At 36.9% G+C, this 24115-nt stretch overlaps 1 protein-coding gene across 8 annotated transcripts in view; it reads right to left on the bottom strand.

Moving 5' to 3' along the window:
- The window catches only part of OSBPL1A (oxysterol binding protein like 1A), a 360414-nt gene that overhangs the window by 113188 nt on the left and 223111 nt on the right, over window positions 1–24115 (bottom strand). For 5 of the 8 annotated variants that reach the window (XM_037806384.1, XM_037806381.1, XM_037806383.1 and 2 more), the window contains one exon: window positions 247–409. The exons of 1 other annotated variant lie outside the window; for it this stretch is intronic. In XM_037806384.1, coding sequence (XP_037662312.1) covers window positions 247–409 — 163 coding nt within the window. Of the gene's footprint in view, window positions 1–246; window positions 410–23502; window positions 23572–24115 lie in introns of those variants that run through there. 2 more of the 8 variants (XM_037806388.1, XM_037806387.1) reach the window with 2 other exon arrangements.

Below are 24115 nucleotides of genomic sequence, written 5' to 3'. Positions count from 1 at the left end.
AAGAAATCAGATTTGTGCATAGCATAAGCCTACAACATGGGCCAACTCAGAGATGGCTTTCATTCCAAATTCCTAGGCTTTCATTCCAAATTTCTAACATGACACAAAAAATAGGCCATTCTGGAGCTATATCAATACATTTCTATCTGTTCATTCCAAGAAACTCAAAGTGGTGTCTGCCCTAAGAACACATTTACGGGCTGGTCTAAATCACAAATAACACAGATAGAAGGATTCTCGAATTACCTGACAGCGCATCATAGAACTCATCCTCACTAAGGATGCTGAGAGGTGGTGACCCTTTAACCAGAGACTGCTCTAATTCATGATGTTCAGTGGCTAGGGTCTCCAGGGCTTCTGACAAAATTTTGTTTTTTTCTTGCTCTTGTTCCAATTTAAAATTCCTCACCTAGAAGAAAACAGATATACAAAAAAGACTTCAGCAGGATAGGAGACTTGGGCCTACTCAGAAGGATGTGAAAATTACTTGTTTTTGATCCAGTTTGATCCCAACACCAGAAATGCAAACAGTCCTGTTACATGCATGTGGAGGAGCCATGGGGCCTTCTCTCACACCGGCTCCAGCTAGCAAAAAGAGATGAAGAACTAGCAAACAAATCCAGCTCACGCACTCAGGACGCTAATATAAGAACATCAGTCAACTCAGAAATCATATAAAACTGTAAAAACAGGAATCTCTCTCAACATCGATCACGAAATTAAGACGCCAGTGTCAGCAAGTTTTTAAACAAAGAATTAAAATCATGCTAAATATTCAAATGTGTGTAGCACATTTACACCATGAGATATAATCATTCCGATGACTTCCAGCATAGTTTGCAAGCCAAATGAAGGGAAACAAGCTGCCAGGGGTAACTATATATATTATAATTGTTTCAGTTCCACATTTTACCTCAAATTAGGCACATTTAAAAAAAAATTAAACATAAATTACATAAACGGCAAAGCCTGGTTTGATTCTGTGCCCCTGAAGATACAATCTAACCCTTCTAATTGGTTCAACAGCATTTGAACTTTTGCAGTTGAAATTTAAGGAACCTAATCCTCATGTAAAATAGCAGGTACTGGATTTGGGATGGACAGTTTCACTCATGTCTGTATTACAACTCCAGAAATCACAATTATCCCGTGATATACCTCAATGTCCGGAGCCAATGCACTACTGCAAACAGGAGTCAGAAAAGTTGGGTTCTATTGACACAATGTATAGTCTCGGAAAAGCCTCTGGCTGCCTAGTTTCCTCACCTATAAAAATAAGAGGACTGTACTATCACCTAATCTCATAGTAGTCTTCAGTTCAGTGCTCTTCAAACTCTCTCTCTTTCTCCTTTAGAAACAAAACCTAATTTTCAAATATAATCCCAAAATAGGAAACATGTTTCACAAGGCAGAACTGCACTGGGCACTGGTATGAACCACATGTCCCACCTCTGACATTCCCCTCTGCTCAGGCCAAACCCAGGGGCCGCACGGACTGTTAGAAAAGCACTGGGTGGAAAACCTCCAAGATCTCTCCAGGTCAAAGCTCCCACTTCTGGGTTTTGTGAGCTGCGTTAGAACTCTCTCCTGGCTGCTTGTGTGAATGACTCACCCCTCCCCGCTGAATCTAGCCCTCTTTCACTTCCTCACAGTCCCTCTGACCTTCTCCTCCTCTTGGACCCCAAGGATGAAGCAGTCTCTTTTTTGTTCTGATGTAGAGCCCTTTGTGACCCTGAGGACCTGATGGCCACACGTTAGGTGTAACACTCCCAGAGCCAGTCCCTGATATAAAACACACACACACAAACACAAACGTAAGCATGTAAGATATATATCTCTTATGTGAACACATCTAAGATACATATAAAACATAGTTGTATTGAAATGCTAAACTTGCTGGAGACACAGGGTTAAGCCTTTATTGTCTTGGGTATAGTGTCAGGCCTCCAGCACTTCAGTGGTTATCTTTACAGCAACCAGATCATTATTATTTAAGCTGTGATAGTGAAATAGAAACAGCAATAAAAGGTGAGCAATAATGAGCAGAGGGGACATGAAAAGTGGGGAAAAAATGTAAATTCTTACATAACTTACAATTTTTAAGAACTGGTAAAAAAAAAAAAAAAAAAAAAAACACTTGCTGATATATAATTTAAACTATATCTCCACAGAGGAAAATACTCTTACTATGGGTGGAGTCAATTTGAAAAAAAAAAACAACAAAAAACTGTTCTTCCTCTGTCTGATGAATTAAACAATTTATCTACAAAAAAGGACTGACTATAAAGTAGAGCACAACGTCCAAAATGATCCTTCTTTTGAATGAAAATATTAGAATATTTGTTGACTCCAAAAACAACACTGCAAGAAGATCTGATCTCTTTCACCCTGTGCTCACTCCCTCCATTTAGCTTTGAAATATCAAAGTGCAAATGTGCTGCTGACACTGTATCATTAAATATAAGAATCAGTTAAATTATCCCTTCTATTTAACAAGTACATAAATTTAATTCCTAAATTCACCTAGCATATTTCAGTAAAGTGGCCAAATAAATGATCAAGGCCAAAAATATGCAGATCTCTCAAAAAATGTTATTCAAAATCCAATTTATCATTTATCCACCTAAAAGAAGCATCACTTCAATTCTGCAACATCTACATCTGTGCTCAGATGTTCTTAAGGGAAGGAGAGAAAGGGGTGGGAAGCAGAAGAGAGAGAGGGAGAAGAGGCCCTAACCATGCTCTATTTCTTGCCTTATTTTAATCTTTCATTTGATATGGGTATACTTTTATTAGTTCCAAGTGTAACAGGATTTTCTGCACTGAAGATATCTTACTATAAAACTGTCCAAAAACGACAATTTCTCCCATGATGTAAAATGATGTATACAAGTGAGTGGGTATATATCACAGAAACTGCGCTTGTAAAAAGCTTCCTCATTGCTTCATAGAAGCGTCTAAGAACATACCTAACTGCCCCCAATATTTTTCAGTCAGTTAGAAGGATCCCTGGAACAATGGAATACCAAATCCTCTACAATCTCAGTATTTCATAAACACCTAGGGAAAGTCCTGCAATTAAAGATTAGAACTATAGAAAAAGAAATACTCAGAGTACAAGTTAATAAAATCTTCATCTTACTTTTAGCTGTCATTCCACATTCCCACTTGCAAGCTTAGAAACTATAACAGAAACAGTGCCCTTTTGCAAGACCTCTTTCTAATCTAATGCACAATGTTATAATATGCACCTACATGCATGATATCATATGCATATTGTTTTTTAAAACTTCAAGCTATAATAATTATCCTAGTTATTATTAAAGGAATAAAGAGCCTCCTTCATAAAATTAGTGGACCCTCACATATGTGTTTATAATTACATTAGAACATTTCTAGAATAAGGCTGGGTTTATCATTACATTAGAACATTTCTAGAATAAGGCTGACCTATTTCAAATTCACATACAAAATTTACACTCACAACCCTAGGACTTTTCCACAACAAAAATCAATATATAATTAAGCAAACATAAATGTTAGGCTTTTCACTGGGAAAAAATTGAAGAACTGAACCATCATAGGCTTAAGAGTAAATAAATCCACTACTCCATGTCTGGAAGTTTCTGAAGACTAAAACACATTTCAGCCTTTCCATAATATCCTCAAAAAGACTTCAGTATGAAAAATCTTTCCTTTTGCTTCATTTCATGCTGGCAGGTGAAATTCACAGTGAACCCTTCCAAAGTATTCTTTACACTGACAGTGAACGAATGCCAGCAAAAGAAGCCACAGTTTTAAAAACAGTCATGTGCTGGCCAGCTTATACATGTTTTATCTACTCTCTCATTCTATAAATGATATTTACGGTTCAAAGAGGTTAAATCAGGCAAATAAAATAATTAAATCTGGGAAAGGTACACCACTAAGTGGGGAGTAAATGATGATTATTCACAGAATACTGTGTCCGATATTCCAACGACAAGAGGTAAAATTTTGCACTTGATCAGTCCAGTGTAGCGTTCACCTGGCAATATTTCTGGTTAGTTCCACGGCATTATTCCTACTCATTTCTTCTTTGTTACTGAATATGTGACTTCAATAACAAAGCATGGATTAACTTGAGACTGAAATACTAAATCTCTTTTTTTTTAAGGATTTTAAAATAACATTTTTTGCCAAACTTTAAAGTTAATTGTGCGATACAGAAAACTGGAAAACACAAGAAGCAAAGAACACAAAAGTCATCCAGAATCACAAGCAGTTTACAGTTTGACATATCCTTCTAAGTCCTTTATGTGTGTACACACAACTGAGCATAAATTTTTATGTCATCAAGATCACAAAGAATGGATCATGCTTCTTTATGAATGTTTACCCATTCAAAGTCCCAAAGCCAGGAGTATTGTGATAACCAAGAATACATGACACCAACTCGATCAGGAGGAAATATGCAGTCCTCCTTTCTTGGGGACAAAAATGAAATACTAAATCTTAAATTAAAAATGTACCTACTTTTATCTACATGAATAAGGAATAGCATTGACATGGTTATAGGACAAACAATATTCTCACTTTAAAACTTTTTAAAGATAAGTGCTTTGAGTGACTCCTTGCTGGTGCCATACAGCTGTTACAAGCTCTTCTATTACAGCCAATGAGCGCTCTTCTGCCCACACATCAGACGACCACACTGTTTCTGTGGAGGAAGACAGAGCTCTCTCGTGAATGCAAATGACCAACCTTACTTCCAAACCCACTGCCAGGCTGGATCACACTCTCACCTCCAGGGCCCAGGAAAATTAAGCTTTGACCCCATGTCTCAGGCATGATCAAGTATGGAAATATATCCTTGTGACAGATTAGGTATATGCTGGCTTTGTTTTGTAGATTTACAGAGCACCTTTGAGCACATCAGATTTCAGGGTTTTTGTCTGACTCTAATGCCCTTCTTGATAACCCATGCTGTCACTGCTCTCTCAAATGTAATGAATTTCCTTATGTTCCTGAAATCTTTTATCAGTCTTTCCTTCCTCTAAATGAAGACACTTATTTACAAATAAATGTGCCCCCTGACCAAGGCAGAGTCTTCTGAACAGGAGGAAACAGAGATGAGGTAGGGATGTGCATGCCAACTATGGCTGAGGAGGGAGGTTGCATAGGGCTTGCAGACCACCTGTCAGAACACTGGCTTTGACCCTGAGACAGCAAGCCATTGAAAGGTGCTGAGCAGAGAAATAACATTATTTGATTTACATTTTAATTCAATCCCTCTGGTTGATACACTGAATAACAGACCAAGGCAAGTCGGGTCAAGGGCAGAATCAAGAGGATCCTTTAGGAGGTTACCACAACAACCCAGGTGGGAGATGGGCCAAGGTAACAATAAGGGAGATATTGCAAAGTGGTCAGAGCCTGGAAGTATTTTGAAGGAAAGCCTAAATTATTTGCAGACACACTGAACATGGAATATAAAAGAAAAGTGGAATCGAGGATGATTCCATGGTTCTGGCCTGAACAACCGGAAGGACAGAGTCATCCTCACCGAAGACAGGGAAGAAGCAGGAGGAAGAGGGACAAGCGGGAATTCTGCTGTGTATATGATGAGTGTGAGGTGCTATCAAAAGTACAAGTGTAGAAGTCAAGTACACAGTTAGTATCAAATCAGGTGTTCCGGGAAGAGTCCTGGGCCTTAAACACAAACCTGGGAGTCAGCTGTAAACAGATTATATTTTAAACCATAAGACTACAAAGGGTCACTAAGGGAGAAAGTAGGGTAGAAACAAGAAGAAATCCAAGGACTGAACCTCAGTAGGAAAGATGAGAAAAAATCTACAGAAGAAACAAAAAAACAAGAGAGGACAAAAAGGTAGGAATAAAAGTAGGAGTGTGTGGTATCCCGGAAGCCTAAAGAATTTGAAGAAAACGTGGTTAACTATATCAAATACCAAAGATCAAATAACACGAGAACTAAGGAACGACCACTAGATTTCGTAATGTGGAGTCCAATGGCCAACTTGGCAAGGACAGTTTCAGTGGAATCTTAAGGGGATATTGGAGGCAAACACCTGATTGGAATGAGTCAAGAGACAATGAGAGAAGAAAACTTGGAGAGAGCCAAGTACAGACCATTCTTAGGAAATTCTGCTAAAAGAGGAAGGTGAAATTGGGGCAGCAAATTGCAAGAGGTGAGTTCAATAAGGCTTAATCATGAAAGAAAATCCCACATGTTTTTACACTGAATGGAAAAGTTCAACAGAGAAAGAAAAATTAATGATGTAGGAGTGAGAGGGGAGAACTGACGGAATGATGTTCTTCAGTTTGCAAAAAGGGACAGGATCTAATCCACAAGTGTAAGGGCTGTCCTTTGCTAATAGCACGGACAGTTCATTGGTGGCTGCAGGAGAAAAGGTAGAGTGTATGTGCGCAGATTCAAAAAGGCTGGGTATATGTAACAAAATTGTTTTCTAATTGCTTCTATTTTCCCAGTGCATATAAAGAATCTAAGAGAATTGGGAACAAAGAAGTCAGCAACCTATAGGTCACAGCATCTGATGTAACAAGAAGCCTGCAAACTCTTGATGTTACACACAGCATAAAAGTTGTTCACCCTCAGATTAAAAACTAAAGCAGCCCCAAGGCCCCACAAAACCTCACTCATGCTGACCCAGTCAATCCAACAAGGTACAGCTGCTCAAGAATTTTCTCTTCCCATTCAGCGGATGTGACCAGCTCCTGCATCATTAAAAATGCCTTTTCTTATGGACACTGCCATCTTCCTCAATTTGGCTCAATCAAGAGAAAGGGAAATCCCGCTCAGAACCTCTCTGCCCTCCCTCCCTCCTGCTCCACTATGCAGAGAAGGTGAGGACTTACCTGGACACTGACATGCTGAAGTAAAAACTTCACTGGAACTCATTAAACTGAAGTTTCTGCTAATAAACTCTTAAATCAATTACTTCCAAAAGTTGTCTGAAGACATTTAAATTGAGGAGGAATTTGGGGACAACTGGCTGCTGGCTGCCACCAATATCTAAGACAACCCAGTCCATCACAGGCACTCAAGAAATGCTTAGTACAAAAATGGGGGGTTTTAAAAGCAAAATGACCATGATACTTGGAAGAATCAACATAAATTCAGAATATTTGATACTTACTTTTGTCAGACTGATTTAAAAAAAACTCCCCATCAAAATTAAAAACCAATGGGAAACTAGTGCTATATGTAAAAGACAATATAATGAATAAGCTTAGCTTTTAAGTTTCTTTAAAAAAAATAGTAGAAACATATCTTCTGAAACAAAAGTACCATTCACTCCCACGATATGCTACTAATAGTGTATTCAATATACATTTACTCCACTGCTTTGCTCAGTGGCTCTCTTAAAATAACTTGCCACAACTAAAATCTTGCAATAATTTTCTTGTTTGATTGCAAAGTTGAACTACTTGACCAGATTTTAACACTCACCTAAGGAATTTAAAAAATAACTTAAAATTTCCATAACTACGTACATTTTACATTCCTGACATAGCACTCACAGGATTATATTCCTAAAAGCACTATGCACGTTGATGTGTACTTTCCAAATTATTCCAAATTGTTAGTATAATGCAGCAAAAATCTCAAGAGGTTTTTACACATCATCATGTAAGTTACAGAACAGAATGTTAAATTGTCATTATAATGGTAAAAATTAAATGTATTGTAAATACATGTCAATGAAATGTAATAAATCAGTGTTGGCTATAGAAAAATGGTAAAATTTTAAATTAATCTAGTCAGTAAAGTCTCCGAAAATTTAAAGTCTTTTTTTTTTTTTTTTAAATCACTCTCCATTAAAAATGTGTTCACTCTTGTATCCCCAGTGCCTGAAATGGTGTCTGGGACATGCTGAAGGGTAGGGTCTAAGTATTGAAAAAGCATTTTCAAATGAATGAATATGATGGTGTGTACTAACAGAGGAGGTGTAGAGGGGCACTGAGACAATGCAAAATAACTTTTCATGATAAGATGTCTTTAACAAGTTAAGCATCTCAAAATTTACCAAGAAAGATATGACTTAAGTGTAGGGCCCTGAGCAAAAATATCTCTAAAACTTTCATTATTCTTAACTTCAGTACGAGGATATTTCTAACCAAAAGGGACTTACTTCATGAACATTTTGTAAAACATGGTTCTGCCAACAGAACTGTTTCTATTTCTACTAGTGATGATAAAGTATATACATAGCATTTTCTGGTTTAGAAACGACTTTATATACTGTTATTCGTTTATTAAATCCACAAAGCAACCCTATAAGGAATGCATATGTATATGTATATAAACTGAAGACCATAAACTTTAAAATACCTTGCCAAAGGTAAGCAGAGGAATAACTGAAACCAAGAACTTTTAACTCCAAATCTCACAAGCTTTCCAGTCCACGCCAATAACTAAGCTCCCATTAACAATGTTCATAGAAAACACGTTCATGAGGGTTTCATCACCTGCCTTTTTTTTTCCAACAGGTGTTAGCAAACTAGTGAACCAGGCAAACAGTGGGGGTGGCGGTGTGGATGGGGGTGGGGAGTGTTCTCTGCACAGCAGCAAAGCATTTGTCAGAACTTTTCCTCAGGTCTCTGCTCTGGAGTCACATCCCTGTAAAATGACAAGTTCATTTAGATTTGGAATGTGGATGAATCCATGCCCTCCGAGGGAACAGCTTCCATTCCAGGCACTGGTGGCCCTGTTCAGTTCAAAACCAGTTTAGGGCAGAAGTTCTCAATCCAGATGGGCATATCAAGATTGGCTACGGTTTGTTTCGTGTTGTTTTTTAATCAGAAGGCCCAGGTCTACCCCAGCCAGGTGAACCAAGACTTCCAAGAACATGAGCCTGGTATGCGCACTGGGACAAAGACTTTCAATAGCCGTCCAACACCCATCCTCACCTTCTGGGTAAAAACCTCATTTTTCAGCTGGGTACACTGCCCTCCAGCTAAAAGACTTTTTCAGGCTGTCGTGCAACTGGGGCCATATAACTAAGTTATGGCCAAAAAACACGGAAGTACTGTGCAGAATTTATCAGCACTCCTGTTGAGGTTTGCTAATGTTGCTGGAATGCAAAACACCAGAAATGGATTGGTTTTTATAAAGGGGGTTTATTTGGTTACAAAATTACGGTCTTAAGTCCATAAAGTGTCTAAAGTAACCGACAACTGGGTACCTTCACTGGAGGATGGCCAATGGCATCAGAAAACCTCTGTTAGCTGGGAAGGCACGTGGCTGGAGTCTGCTTGCTCCCAGGTTGCGTTCCAAAATGGTGTTCTCCAAAATGTCTGCACCAGCTTCCAAGAGCTGTCTTCAAAATATCTGTCTCAGCTCCAGCAGCAAGCTCCTTATGTCTGAGCTTATATAAGGCTCTAGTAAACTAATCAAGGCCCACACTGAATGCGCATGGCCACACCTCCATGGAAATACTGAACCAGGTTCCAACCTAATCCACTAATACATCTGCCCCCACAAGACTGCATTAAAGAATATGGCTTTTTCTGGGGTGACATAAATATATACAAACCAGCACAGCTCCTTAAAGGGCACACCCCTTTTCCTGGCCCTTTCTCGTTCCTGCTGACTAGAATCTGAAACCTGGAATAGCCCCTAACCTGAAGGTGCCACACCAGGTATTTAGGCAAAGGAAAAAATAAATCTCTAACTTATCAATCTGCTTTTATTTGGTTAGGGTTTGGGCTGATTTGTTAAATGCTAATACTAACTAATAGATTTAATTTTTCTTAACACCAGAGATTATTCTGATGGCTCCAGGATAAAAACTACTGATTTAGAAAAATTTCAGTTTAGTTAAAAAATAAAATTTCTACTGGACACCTATTACTATTGCATGGTGAGTATTACAAAGCAAAAGAAGAGATTGGTTAATCCTTAAGAAGATTATAGTCTAGCAGGAGAGACACTTCACACTCCTGCCCAGCTCATCTATTAAAAATGCAAACCAAGTATCACTTCTTTATTTAAAACCATCAATGGTTCCTTATTACCTTCAGTTATAGTCTCCAAGGTGGGGTGTTGTGCTCCCACGAGATAAGGGGAAAACAATATTAGAAGGTATTTTGTATTTATTTTTGTCTGAAATATTAGATAAAAATTATACATACAGAAATGTTATATATACAAATCAACACTGGTGATTTGGCATGCTCCCTGTGTCACATAGTTAAGAGCCAGTGTAGGATGCACAGTAACTTCAGGAAAGAGACTAACAGAGGCACCAGCTTTTGGGGTATGCACTGGAGTTCACAGGAGCTTGGGTACAAAGGTTTACACCATATTACCCAGTTTTAGTTAGCTCACAGCATATACCCATAGCACAAAGACTGTTGCAAAGAAACCCTGGACTGACGATAATGCTAATGACATGAGCAAAGTGAACAAACAGAAAATGGCAAAGGTTATCTAGTGCTAGTGTGAGCTCTCCATCAGCCACCCTGGTAAAAACATCTCATATAATCAGTTGACAATAAGCCAGTTCTCTACATTCAAATAATCAAGACAATCATAGGCAATGTTGATGTATGTATATAATGCAGGACACTCTGTATTTATGTATAATGCCTTGCAATATGAACCAGTAAGCATATGAAGCCATGACATGTGGCTCAACATTTAAAATCTAAGCATGCAGAGGATGAAGACGAACCTCCCAAACTTTTTTTCAGTGATATTTAAAGTCATACAACACTCAAGCCAAAGCTTAAAATATGTCCACTAAATTTAATAACAAATGTTTAGAAACTCTAAGGAGTTTCTTAAAAAAAAAAAAAGAAGCACACAAATCATTTGTGGAAATACTTACTTCCAATTACAAAGAGAAGTTTGAAATAGGAGACAGAAAACAGAATGGTGAAAAGCTAAAGATATATTCCTTTGTTAGAAAACACTGCTGTAAGACACACAGACAAGACTGATGAAGATACGAGAAAACAATTAAGTTCGTGCAGGATATGTGCCCTATGGAAAATCACAGATGCTTTCGTTTTGTCTCAGCTAAACTCTGTTTGAATAATGAACTACAAAAACTAATTTTTTAATGAACCATTAAAGGAAAAATGTACTAAGGAGGATATATTCTCAATAGTATATAACTAACTAAAAATGTTTTATGCAAAAACTTTGTATATGAATAAATATCACACTGATGGAATATTAATTTTGTCCAAAATTTTTTGAAGATTTTGATAAACTCAATATCAAAATGTAAGAAAAATACAAGAAAGGTCAATATCAATAATAAATATGGATTTTTAAAATCATAAAATATTAGCAAATGAATTATGTATAAAACGGAAATAGAACACAACTGCATTGGGTGTTTATTCTAGGAATGTAAGGTGAGTGTGACTTCAAGACAATCTATTAATATGATCCTACATTGATAAATTAATAAGTTTCTACATTTCCAATGGATTAATGTAGAAAATCAGAAGATCATTCCGATAGATGCAGAAAAACCACCTGATAAAAGAAAACCAATTGGAAAACTAAGCTTAAAAAATTATGTATGTATATATACATATATATGTTTGTGTATAATAGGAATTTCTTTAATATAAAGTGTCCTGAAAAAAAATCTACCAAAAACACTTAGAGCAAACATCTTTCTTAATGCTAAAACATTAAAAGCATTTCCTTAAAATAAGGAACAAATTAAGAATTACTATCACAAGTTCTTGTCAACATTGTATCACACTGCCCTAATAATACATTTAGTCAAGAAAACAAAAGAAGAATTAGAAATAAAGAAACAAAACTGTCATTTTTAAAAGAGCTGGCTGTCTACATAGAAAAGCCAAAGAATACAGAATTATTTAGATTTACTAAGAAAGTTTAGTCAGGTTGCTAGGTATAAGATCAATACACAAAGTCAACATCAACTACAACCCAAAAATACAATCCTTTCCCCTTTGAACTACCCTAACACCATTATCAAGAATCAGTTGAATATGCATGTGTAGGTCTACTTCTCGACTCTCTAATATGTTTCATTAATCTATGTGTCTGTTCTTTTATCATTACCACACTCTTTAGGTTTCTGTAGTCTTATAAAAAATGTTAAAAATCAGGTAGTATAAGTTCTGCAATTTTGTTCTTTTTTTTCAAAATTGTCTTGACTTTTCTAGGTCCTTGCATGTCTACATAAATTTCAGAATTAGCTTGACAATTATACAAAAAATGTTGGAATTTTGTCAATTCTACAAAAAACTGTTGGAATTTTTAACTAGGATTACTTTGACTCTATACTTTGACAATATTGAGTAATCTGACACAAATCTGATATTACTTAACAGTAATATATATCTGATAAAAGGACATATCTACTTATTTAGGTATTTAATTTCTCTTAGCTATATATATATACATTTCAAATACACACACACCACACACACAAACACACACAAATTAACTCCTAATGTATCATAGACCCAAACCTAAAAGCTAAAACTAGAAAACTTCTGGAAGAAAACACAGGAGAAAACTTTAGTGACCACGGGTTTGGCAAAGATTTCTTCAATAGGACACAAAAAAGCAAGAAAAAGGAAAGAAAAAAGTTGTAAAATTGGACTGAATCAAAATTAGAACTTTTCTCTTCAAAAGATATTGCTAATAAAATGAAAAGGCAAGCAACAGACTGGGAGAGAATATTTGCAAAACATATATTCAACAAAGGATTTGTATCTAGAATATATAAAGAATTCTTAGCAGTAGAATAACAAACAAACCAGCTTTAAAAAGGTCAAAAGATTTGGACAGACAGTTCACCACAGAAGACATATGGATGGCAAAGAAACAAATGAAATGATGCCCAACATTATTATTCATTGTAATGTAACTCATTTTAAAGGGAATTTCAAATTAAAACCACAATGATATACATAGTACACACCAACTAGAATGACCAAAATTAAAAAGACTAACCATGCCAAAAGTTGGTGAGGCAACTGGAATACTCAAACTGCTGGCAGGAATGTAAAAAGGTACAACCCTTTGGAAACTAATTTGGCAAAAAAGTTAAACATGTAACAACACCAAAGGAAAAAAAGAGATAAACTGGACTTCCATCAAAATTAGAAAATTCTGTGCATCAAATGAAACTATTCATAAAGTGAAAAGGCATCCTACAGAATGGCAGAAAATATGTGTAAGCAGAAAGCCAATAAGGGTCACTTACCCAGAATATCTAAAGAACTCTTATAACTCAACAATGGCAAAAAGACAACCAACACAATTTAAAAATGGGACAAGAACTTGAAGAGACATTTCTCCAAAGATATACAAATGGTCAACAAGCACATGAAAAGATGTTCAACATCTTTATTCATTAAAGAAATCAAAATCAAAACCACAATGAGATACCACTTCATACCCACTAGTATTGCTATAATATTAAAAAAACAAACAAACAAAAAGAAAACAATGTTCTGGAACTACATAGAGGTGATGGCTGCACAACATTGTAAGTGTACTCAATTCCATTAATCGTACACTTTAAAATGGTTAACTTCATGTTATTCAAATTTTACCTTAAAAAAAAAAAAGTACAAACAAAACAAAAACACATATGTTCACCTCATGACCTGGCTCTACTCCTCCTAGGTATTTACCTAAGAGAAATGAAACACTATGTCCACACAAAGACTTGCACACAAATATTCCCAGAAGCTATATTTTTAATAGTCCCAAACTGGAAACAACCTAAACGTTCATCAAACAGTGAATAGATAAATTGTAGTATAGTCATCCAATGGCATACTACTCAGCAATAAAAAGGAATTAATGATTGATACATAAAACATGGATGAATCTCAAAATAATTTCTTCTCTGTCTTAATGAAGCCAGGCCAAAAAAAAAAAAAGAGTACATACTTCCATTTATGTAAAATTCCAGAAAATATTTACCGAGGTATAGTAAAGGAAAGCAGTCCAATGGTTGCCTGGAGTGGGGGTGAAAAACAGTGGGAGGTATTACAAAGAGGCAGGAAGAAACATTTGCAAGTAATATAAGTATACATTATCTTCATTGTGGTGATGGTTTCACTAGTATAAACATGTGAAAACTCATTAAACTACACTTTAAATATGTGTAGCTTATGATACGTCAATTACACCTCAATAAAGCTATAAAAATGGTAAAATTTAGCAATAATAGGGGCATAGTAAAAATACCATTCATATTCCATTGGGAGTTAAAACAATAATACATTTCTTATGCAGTTTTAAACATATTTTCAAAGAATATGTACTACAAAGGAAAAAAAAAAACACTCTGATACTACTGAAAATGATGCAGGATATTAACCAGTAGTGTCCCCTGTAATTTGCATGTTTGCACACTAATAAGAATAAGATACACCAAAATCTGGCCAGTGGTTGCTGGGTTCTATTTTTTATATTCCTCTGTGTACTTTACAGAAAACAGCTTTCTGTATATTTCTGTATATCTTCCATATATATATATAATATATATATATACACACACACATATATGCATATATATTTATATCATATTTTTATAATCAAAGTATTTTAACATACTTCTGTTTAGGAATAGATGTTTGCAGGGCACTCAAGTAGCGCAAGATCCAGGACTTCCTTGGATGTTGAGCCTCAGAACCCAGCCTGAGACTGTCATGTGCACCAGTCTCATCATGGTTGCAAAGCTTCTGCCTAAAAATAGCTTACTCTTATATAAAATCACTCACCACACACTTATATAGTTTATGCATCCTGGAAATAAATTTCTCTTTTAGAGATATGCCTCAAGAGGTAAACAATCATTGTTAAAACCAGAGAAATTTAACCATAATCTAAACAAATCTTATTTTCAGAAGTCATTCAGGGGTTCTGTAGTTGATAGTTCTGCTGACAAAAATGAGAGCCGTATGTAGCACAAGTAACACCATACCAACTCTTTTTAAAAAATGAACTGTAAGAGATTATTATATATACAACTGTACCCTTTTCAAGGGTACAGTTCAATGAATTTTGACAAATATATACCAATGCAACCAGTACTTCTATCAAAACAGAGAGTCAGGGAATGTTTCTATTGTCCCTACCCACACATCCTTGTGTGCTGGTTACTGTCACTCTCCCCCATGCCCACCCCAGGAGACCACTGCTCTGATTTCTATATCCATTGGTTACGTTTGTCTGTTCTTGAGCTTCAAGTAAATGGAATCATGCTGGATGTACTCTTTTGTGTCTGGCTTCCTTCACTCACTAAAATACCTTTTAGATTCATTCAGGTTGCACATATAAATAGTTCTTTCCTTTTTATTCCATAGTACATCTATCCCATGATTTCCAACTCCACTTTTTTAATGCCTTTAACTCTGTCTCTGAAAATAGCTTTCTGTATATGTCAAACATTAAGTTCAGAACTACAATAGCTTTGTTGTTTATAGAAAGTTGATGTTCTCTTGTTTTCATGTTTTTCAAACCAGAGAGGAAAAAAGTACCAAAATATGCTGGAATCACAACTCAGTAGGTTTTATCTCTAACTGAAAAAAAACATTTAAGAATCTTAAAGCCATGTTTCCCAAGTTTTGCAAGTCAGGACACACACAGAACGTAAGCTTTTGTATGGTACCCCGAACAAACCAAGCAACTAGTGTGAGGGCTCTGGCTGCCCTTAGGAATGAAAAGATCATTTATTTTAAGCCTGTTAGTTAGAAAGCTCTGTTACAATATATTCAAATAGCAAATAGTCTTGTTTTAAATAGCCTATATTTAATTGTATATTACAAGAAAACTTTATGAGCCAATAAAATCATATGCAAATAAAATACTAATTTATTAAGTAACAAAGTGATTTGAAAATTCCCAAAGTCCTAAAACAATGACCATGGCTCCTTATGCTCCCTTCTTCAGGTGTGCTTAAAAGTTTTTTCTGATGCTTTCAAAAGAATAAAAAATGACTGTGAACTGGTGTTGCTATATCCCTTCCAAGCCCAGTATTATGCAACTTCTAAGTAGCACAATGACGTTCTTAGCTCAATTAGCAGCTTCATGTCCAGGTCAGGGACATCAATTATTCCACTGTGCTCTTTATGCAACAAATGTTCATCAACCACCCACATAATGCCTGGCATTCCGGGCCCCAGGGAGTCAGCAGAGAATAAAACAGACAAAACTCCTGCACTCACAGAACTTACTGTCTACTGTGAGGAAAGAAACAAGGTAAATAAGTGAAACATTCAGTATGTGAGATGGTGGAAAATGCTAAAGGCAAAAATAAAGCTGGAAAGGGTGTAGTAGGGAATACTGGGGAATGGGGCTGTAATGGGGCTAGGGGAGTCACTGAGAAGGTGCAATTGGACTAGAAGGCGATAAAAGTGAGGGCGTGCACCCTGAGAGCATTGGGGGTGCAGGGGGTGGGGAGCAGATGAACAGCTTCAACTGAGGTAGGTAGGTAGGAATCGGCTCACATGTTTGAGGACCAGCAGGAGGCCCTGTCCTTGGAAAAAGCACGCAGGGTGAGTGAGATGCAAAGGCAAGGCCAAGCAGTAGAGGAGTAGGGCCCGGCCAAGAGCCCCATAAGCCACCGTGGCAACTGGCCCTCTCTTGATCAGGACAGAGATCCCACTGGGGATGGGCACAACCTGCACTTGAACTTCTTGTGGAACACTAGAGTCAGTTCTGGAAGAAAAATTTTAAGGAAAAAGAAAAAACAAAAACCTGAGAGGGATCAGTGAAGAGTGAGAAAATGTAGGGTCTGGAAAATTTGACAGTACCAACAGCTGAAGAAATTTGGAGGTATATGGCCTGTGGAAAAGAAGAATTTACTAGTCACTCCAAATACCCAAGGGATTGTCACAAGACAGGAAACAAGCTTTTCTGCAGAATGCAGACTTGGAACTATGAATAAAAAATTAGGAGGTAAAATTTCACCTTAATGTATGTTTTAACTTTCTACCATGTCTCGTTTTCCTACAGTGGCATAAGTGGCTTTAAGGGCAATTCATGAATAATAGCAGCAGCAGCAGGAGACAACATCTATGTACATTTACTACATGCCAGGTGCTGTGCTAAATATTTGACATAGACTATCTCGTAAATTCCGCCCACAATCCTGTAATGGTGATGTAGGGATTATTACCAATGAAGAAACAGTGAGATCATGTCACATGGCAAGGATCACATAGCTAGCAAGTGACAGAGCCTGTATTCAAATCCAGGTTTGTTTGACTCACACTCCATACTCTTAACCATTGCCCCATATGCCCATAAATACTGCCTATATGTCCACTGTTTACATATGGCATAAAAGGACCCATCAAGCTGACAGGAAGTTACAGAGAGGATCCCTGCAAATGGTAAAAAAATTAGACGACCTGTAAGACCCCTTTTATAATTTTGTGGTTAAAGTATTCCCATGTTCCTATCATATTCTTAAATTTTTCCTTTGACTTGAACATTTGTTGAAATTTTATATTCCTAACTATGGCTAAAGATCAAAGAATACTAAGTTATTACAGAATATATTAAATTCCCTGTTCTTTTCTATTGTTGAAGTTAATTTTTTTTAGTTGTTTGAGTAAATATACATATTCTACTTTATTAGTTCCTACGTACATTTGAAGGTAGGCTTAACTCTGCTCAAGTATATTAATTTCCTCCTCTAGTATTTTATATCTGTGGTGATTAATGTTTTACTTTTATTCTCCTATGTTAACTTTGCAGAAAAAATTATTTTCAACTAAATAATTATCCTTCAAAATATAATAGTAAATCAACATTTGGCTTCCAAAGTATAAAAAAATAATAAATGTAAAAGTAGAGTACAGATATATTTTGGGGGGGGGTTGAAATCAAGTCTTAAGTCCATGCAAACCTTAAGAATCATCCCCACTTTGTGCAGTTGTTTTTTAACCAACTAGAGGAAAAAGAGAGAAGTGGAGCAGTTAATAGGCGCTATGCACCCTCCACCACATGCAACCAGAGCAACCTCTGAATAGTTTAAAAAATCACCATTCCACAGCTCAGTTAAGGGGCCAAAAGAAGAAGAGGGTCTGATAATAACTCTAGAGTTAACACTTGGATAGAAAATGAGATTATGTGTAAATTTTTCCCCAAATTTAGCCTAAATATTTATAGTTGTGTTGATTTACATTAACATAAAGGAAAAAGGTTCCCATAGTACCATTTGCCATATATTTTAATTTGGGTCCTTGAAGCTAAACTAAGTAATCTATAACAATGTCAACTAATATGAAAATGTATACATTTTTTGACAGAACCTTAAAATATATCCCTAACATTTTAACAACTATTTACAGTGTCTTTACTACTTGTAGAAAATCTCGACATATAATCACCTGACTTTTATGTGCACTCTAGTGCACAATCACATTTGAGTAATTCACAAGAGAATACTATAATCCAGTGATTTCCAAACAGTAAGGCTCTGACACAGTCTGGGGATAGAGCCTAAAAGTGATGGCACCAATGTGGACACTGTCGACGAGCCACCTCTCTGGCTCTGAATTCTCTTAAGGCCAAAACAGAAAGAGAAATACAATCAATTATAGGCTTTTAATTGTCCACAAGGAAAAAAAAATGTCAGTTCTTTAGGGAAAACAAACTCCCTCTTTGCCCTTAGCTCTAATTTCTCATCCAGGGTAATATTTGGGGAGTAAGAGTATTAGAGAGCAAAATAATCAACAGTATCAATTAAACTATTTTTTTAAATGCCCCTTCATAGACATTGATGATAAAACACCAACTTACAACTCAGTAAGGGCCATTTTTCATAAAATCAAGCATTCTGATAGCCTAGATTAATATTTTAGACTATTTAGAGAAATGGATGAGTCTTCTATCTACCAAAAATATGGCTTCTATCAAGCAAAAATTTTACAAAAAACTGGACAGCAATTTCCCATTGAGAACCTGGAAGACAGGTATTCGTGCAAAATCTGAGGCCATTCCAACACAGTCCTGAGCTTCTGTTTATCTCATTTTTAAAGTTGATGCCCTTTGCATAAATTGAGAAATTCGCTTGTAGAGATGGCCACACCACCTCTGAGAGGTGGTGAACTGTCTTCTCTAACGGCTGACTTTTCCTAATTCAAGCAATGCGTGACTTGGTTGAGTTTGCTCTTCAGCACTAAACTGGAGACAGAAACCTGGATTTAGCTCTGTAAGTTTTAACCCCTTCCAACTACATAAGGTTGGACAAGTCACTGACTCTGCAGGCCCTGGTCTGCTTCAATCATTCTCAAGCTGTGTTCTTTGGTGGTGCTGGCATCACCCCCTCAATAAAACCTTTGAAAACTACCAGACCACACATGCTCTAAGGTGTCTCCCATTTCCACAATCGAAGACTGATACTATAAGTTTGTGACTTTAAACAACTCATTTGTTAAACTCAAAGTAAAATAATAAAAATAAATGAAGGAAAAATTCAAAATTAAATGGTTTCCATCACGAGCCAGAAATTTTACTAAGGAGGAATACAGTCACAAGCTTCATTTCTAATTTAGCTGTTGAGAACCCAGAATAACAAGAAACCTCTCTCACAGAAACCTGATTATTTGTGAAGGCTGATTTCTCAAGTAAGCTCAAAAAGGCACAGCCTCCTAATTGCAGCAAACAGCAAACAGTTCAAGGAACAGATGACATCACAGAAGCCTAGTGCCCCTCCAGCCACCGTGTAACCATGTGTTCACCGTCTCCAGCCTGGGAGGCTCTGAGCGCTCCTCCACCAGAGGACAGTCCTCTCCCCTGAACCTCCAACCGCCGAGCAGACTCCTGTGCTTCTTGTCCCTACCACGGCCTCCTGGAGCTTCCCATCAGGGTTTCTCTCATTTTACACACCATGCCACAGACCACTTCTGTTCCACTGCTCTACTCCTGAACTGGGAAGACTATCTTAGATAATAATGATGGGTTTACCCTTATCTCATTTGAATCTCACAGCAGCCTGCCAAGGGGAGAGTCAATAATCCTGTGATACAGGAGGAATGTGGGGCCTTTGGGTCAACAGTCACAATTAACAGCAGGTTCATATTCTACCACACATACTTATTTCCTAGGCTGTCCCCATGCTCTCTCTGGCTCTGCCTTTAGGCGGATTGCTGGGAGAGCACGTGGTAACAAACGGTGAGCCTTTGGGCATCTAACGAAAAGGCACCGGTTATCCTGCCTCCTTCCTCTTTGGTTCTGGGGCCAAGGTTCTGAGAAGGAAAGGGCAGGATGGAACATGTTGAGTGGATACTGGAAAACTACTTAAAGTATAGGGGGGGTAGAGAATTAAGGGAAGAGAAGAAAAAAAGTGGGGGGCAGGGAGCAGGGGAATGACGGTCATTCTTCCGCCGCTCAAAGAATCAAGGGAGAGAAGGTTCATTATGACTAGTGAGGTAAGAAAGAAAGTGTGCTGCAAGGCGGGGAGAGAAGTGAAGAGAAGCGCCAAGCAGGGAAAACAAAGAATTGGGGAATAATAGACTTCTGAGTGAGAGAGAAAATAAACTGGAAGCTGTCAAAACCTTCCAAAAGTTTTAGGTGTTTTAAATATTAGGAGGGCAGTAATCCAGACTACACACATTAGCAGCCTGGAAAGATGACGTTTAAGAAAATACAACATTAAAGTCTCTAAAATAATCAGAAGTCATGGATAAAGCAAGCAATGTTATAGTCACTAAATTACAACATACTACAGCTAAGAAATATACAACATGAAATCTGGAAAAGAACAAATTATCCACTTTCAAGAAACAGAGGATAATAAACATATATTTGGGGGCGGGATAATAAACTCAAAAAGAAGTAACAGGTAACTTCAAAAATTAATTTAAAAGAAATAGATGCAATCAATAATAACAAAGCGAAAAGACAGGAAAATGTTAAAGATAAAGATAATATGTCATAATATATATTCCAGGAATAGGGATGGCTTATCCCTAGAAAAGTCTAAGAATATAATTTAAAACCATCACAAATTAAAGGAAAAATATATGATCCTCTTAACAGATACAGAAAGAGTACTTTATAAAATTCACCACCCTTTCATGATAAAAAAATTCAATATAAGAATGAAAGGGAACTTCATTAACTTAATAAGTGGTATTTATTTAAGTATCATTCTTAACAGTGCCTCATTAGAAGTTAGAAGCATGCATTTTTTAAAAATCATGGATGAAACATGGATTCCCACTATCTTGGTTTCTATTCAACATTGTCTTGGACGCCAGTACATTGAGAACAAGAAAAAGAAATAAAAGGTATAAGGATTGAAAGGAAGGAACAAACCGTAACTATTCATAGATTATGGCGGTCTACGTGGATGGGCTTATGGTCTACATGACTCCTACTTCCTGCCCTTCCATTCACCCCTCTGCTCATTGTCATCTGGCTGCTTCTTCTGTCACGCTTCTAAAACTTTTCTCATCCAAGTCCCCAGTGACCTCCTGGCTACCAAAGCCAATGGACACATTTCAGTTCTTACCTTAACTTCTTGGCAGTATTCATCAGAGGGACATGTGCTTTCTTGGAACAACTGTCTCCCCTGGCCTCCCTTGTTCTCTTCTAGGTCTTCTCCTCTCTGGCTGCTCTTTCTCTGTGCTTTACCACTGGTTCCCTTTCATCCACCTGTCTTTTAAGTGTCAATATTCAATCCTCTGATTTCAAACTTTTTCAACCATACTTCTCCTGGTGACAACATTCACTCCTTAAGCCTCGATGACCACATTTATTCAGGTGACTTCCGGTACTAAAGATTCCCAAGTTTTTCCTGGACAAGTAGGACAGCCTGCCTTGGATGTCCACATGCCCAAAAGTGAACTCATCTTCCTCGATGCCCTCTATACCGTGCCTTAGTCACCTTCTCCCAGTGACTGATGCCATAAACCTGGCAGTCATCTCTGACCCACCTTCTCCTTTATTACCCACATTCAATCTGCATCAGCTATCATTTATACAGTTTATCTATTTTCTGAGTATCTCTCTGCTCTGATCTTCCTTTCCTTTTCCCCAGTCACTAACTTGGTTAAGGCCTAACTACCTGTCTTGGATTCCTGCAACTGGCTGTCCTGCTTTCAGGCCTGTCCTCTAATCCTTTTCAAGGCCACAGAGTATTCTTTCTAAGAAGCAAATCTGATTAAATCTCTCCCTTGACTAAAATCTTTTCAGTGATTCTAACTGCCCAGGATAAGACTCAAACTCTTTAGTCAAATGTTACAAAGTCTTTCAAGAAGACCCTGCTTCAATCTACCTAGCCTTGACTTTCTCTTTATTCTGCACCATCTCCCCATCCCAGTCTTAGTGAATTATTTGCTGGAACTCATCAATTGCTGTTGCTTCTGGTATGTTATGCCCTCTATAAGAATCTATTTCATCATCTGGCTCCTGTAGTAGACTCTAAGTTTTATAAAGACAGACTTGTCTAACAGTATCTGGCAAAGTAAAATGCTATAAATACTTACTGAATTAATCAAGGAAAAATTCCTCATAAATTAATAGATATCAAATCTACTACAGAAATTATAACCTTAACCCTCTGAAATTAGAATGAGAAGAAAATTATGTCTACCTGTAACTCATTCAAAATTCATCTAATAATCACTGAGTATAAGCCAAGTACTACAGTCCATATTGGGAATATGGTAGGAAACAAGACAAACACAACACCATGCAGGTTACAACCCTGGTACTGTTGTGTGATTAAAAAAATTTATCAAGCTAGAACGTGGGTCATACCAAGCATGACAAGACTAACACACACAAAAAACTCCACAAAACTTATCAAAATGAAATCCAGCTTCATTTGACAAATTTCATTTTTACTTATGTATAATTCATGTTCCAGCTACTTCCAAAATTAATCGGTAGCAGTATATAACTGGATCACAAAGGCAAAAAGCTGAAAAAGTAGAAATATATGCTGAATAATATGGACCAAGTAAATCCTAAATTTCTCCTTTTTAAAGCAATTAAATTTCTTATAACTCCTTGGGAACTGACAAACACAAATACATATTTGAATGTCAGGAACACTAATGACAAATGTGTAAAACCTTCTTAAAAGAATTTAAATTATAAATGTCATAAACTGTACATAGAACTTGAATTATGATGTTGCATAATTATCTTATCAATTATTTTATGGGTGATATTTTAAATGTTCATGGGTTGTATTTATAAACTACCCTGAATACAGCATATGCTTTTTTTTAATATGGGAAACTTGATAAGCTTTTTTATTTTCTCCCATTCTGCAGAGTAGCAACACTGAAGGCAACTTTTACCATTAATGAAATCCCCTAAAATTAATCTTTAAAAGGCTTCAAAAGAGGGGAGACAAGAGGCCAACACCTGCATTCACAGCAAAACAAATTCCTTTAAGACCCCGGTCTAGTAAAATTAGTAATGGAAGAAAGGCCGAAATAACTCTCTGATCTTCAAGTTCAGTTTAAATGCCCACTTAAATGGAAATTGAGCTAACTTACCAAGTCATGAGTTTCAGGACTGAAATCTAACATCATCTGGGGAGAGATTAACTTTGGTGTGTCCTCAAACTGCAAAGAGAATCTGCATTTAGATCCCCATATTCTGGCCTACACATTATTCCAACCCGCATTTCAAGCATTTTTTTTTTTTCTGTTGAAAAAGAGTGCCTGCAAGGCAATGCTATGCCTTCAAAATCGAATGTCATAATTCTGTCTGAATCTAATTAAAATTAAGAAACTTTTAATAGCTTTGGGAACTCTCAAAAGAGGCATTCTCTGCTCTTCCCTAACATCTTAACCTCCTCACCTCCTTCCACCCTAGAAAACTCCAGTACAGCAGAAAATACAAAACAACTAGCCACATGCTATGAATGCTAGGGAACGTGATTCCCCACTGGGTTAGGCTACAAAGAAAACGTATGAGTAATCAAAAATGCTTAATCAAAACAAAGTTGAAAGCCACCACCCCACCTCCCTTCAACTCCAATATAATTTCCCTTTCTCTCCTTGATCCATTCATTTATTTCCTCTCCTATTCTTAGAATTCTAGCGGCCTCTGAACAGCGGATGTTAAGTTCATCTTAATGTTAGCCAGGGCAGAAACATGCAAAAA

This window comes from Choloepus didactylus, chromosome 16 (genome assembly GCF_015220235.1).
Source record: "Choloepus didactylus isolate mChoDid1 chromosome 16, mChoDid1.pri, whole genome shotgun sequence".
Classification (NCBI taxonomy): Eukaryota; Metazoa; Chordata; class Mammalia; order Pilosa; family Megalonychidae; genus Choloepus; species Choloepus didactylus.
This window is presented reverse-complemented; position numbering and strand designations above follow the sequence as displayed.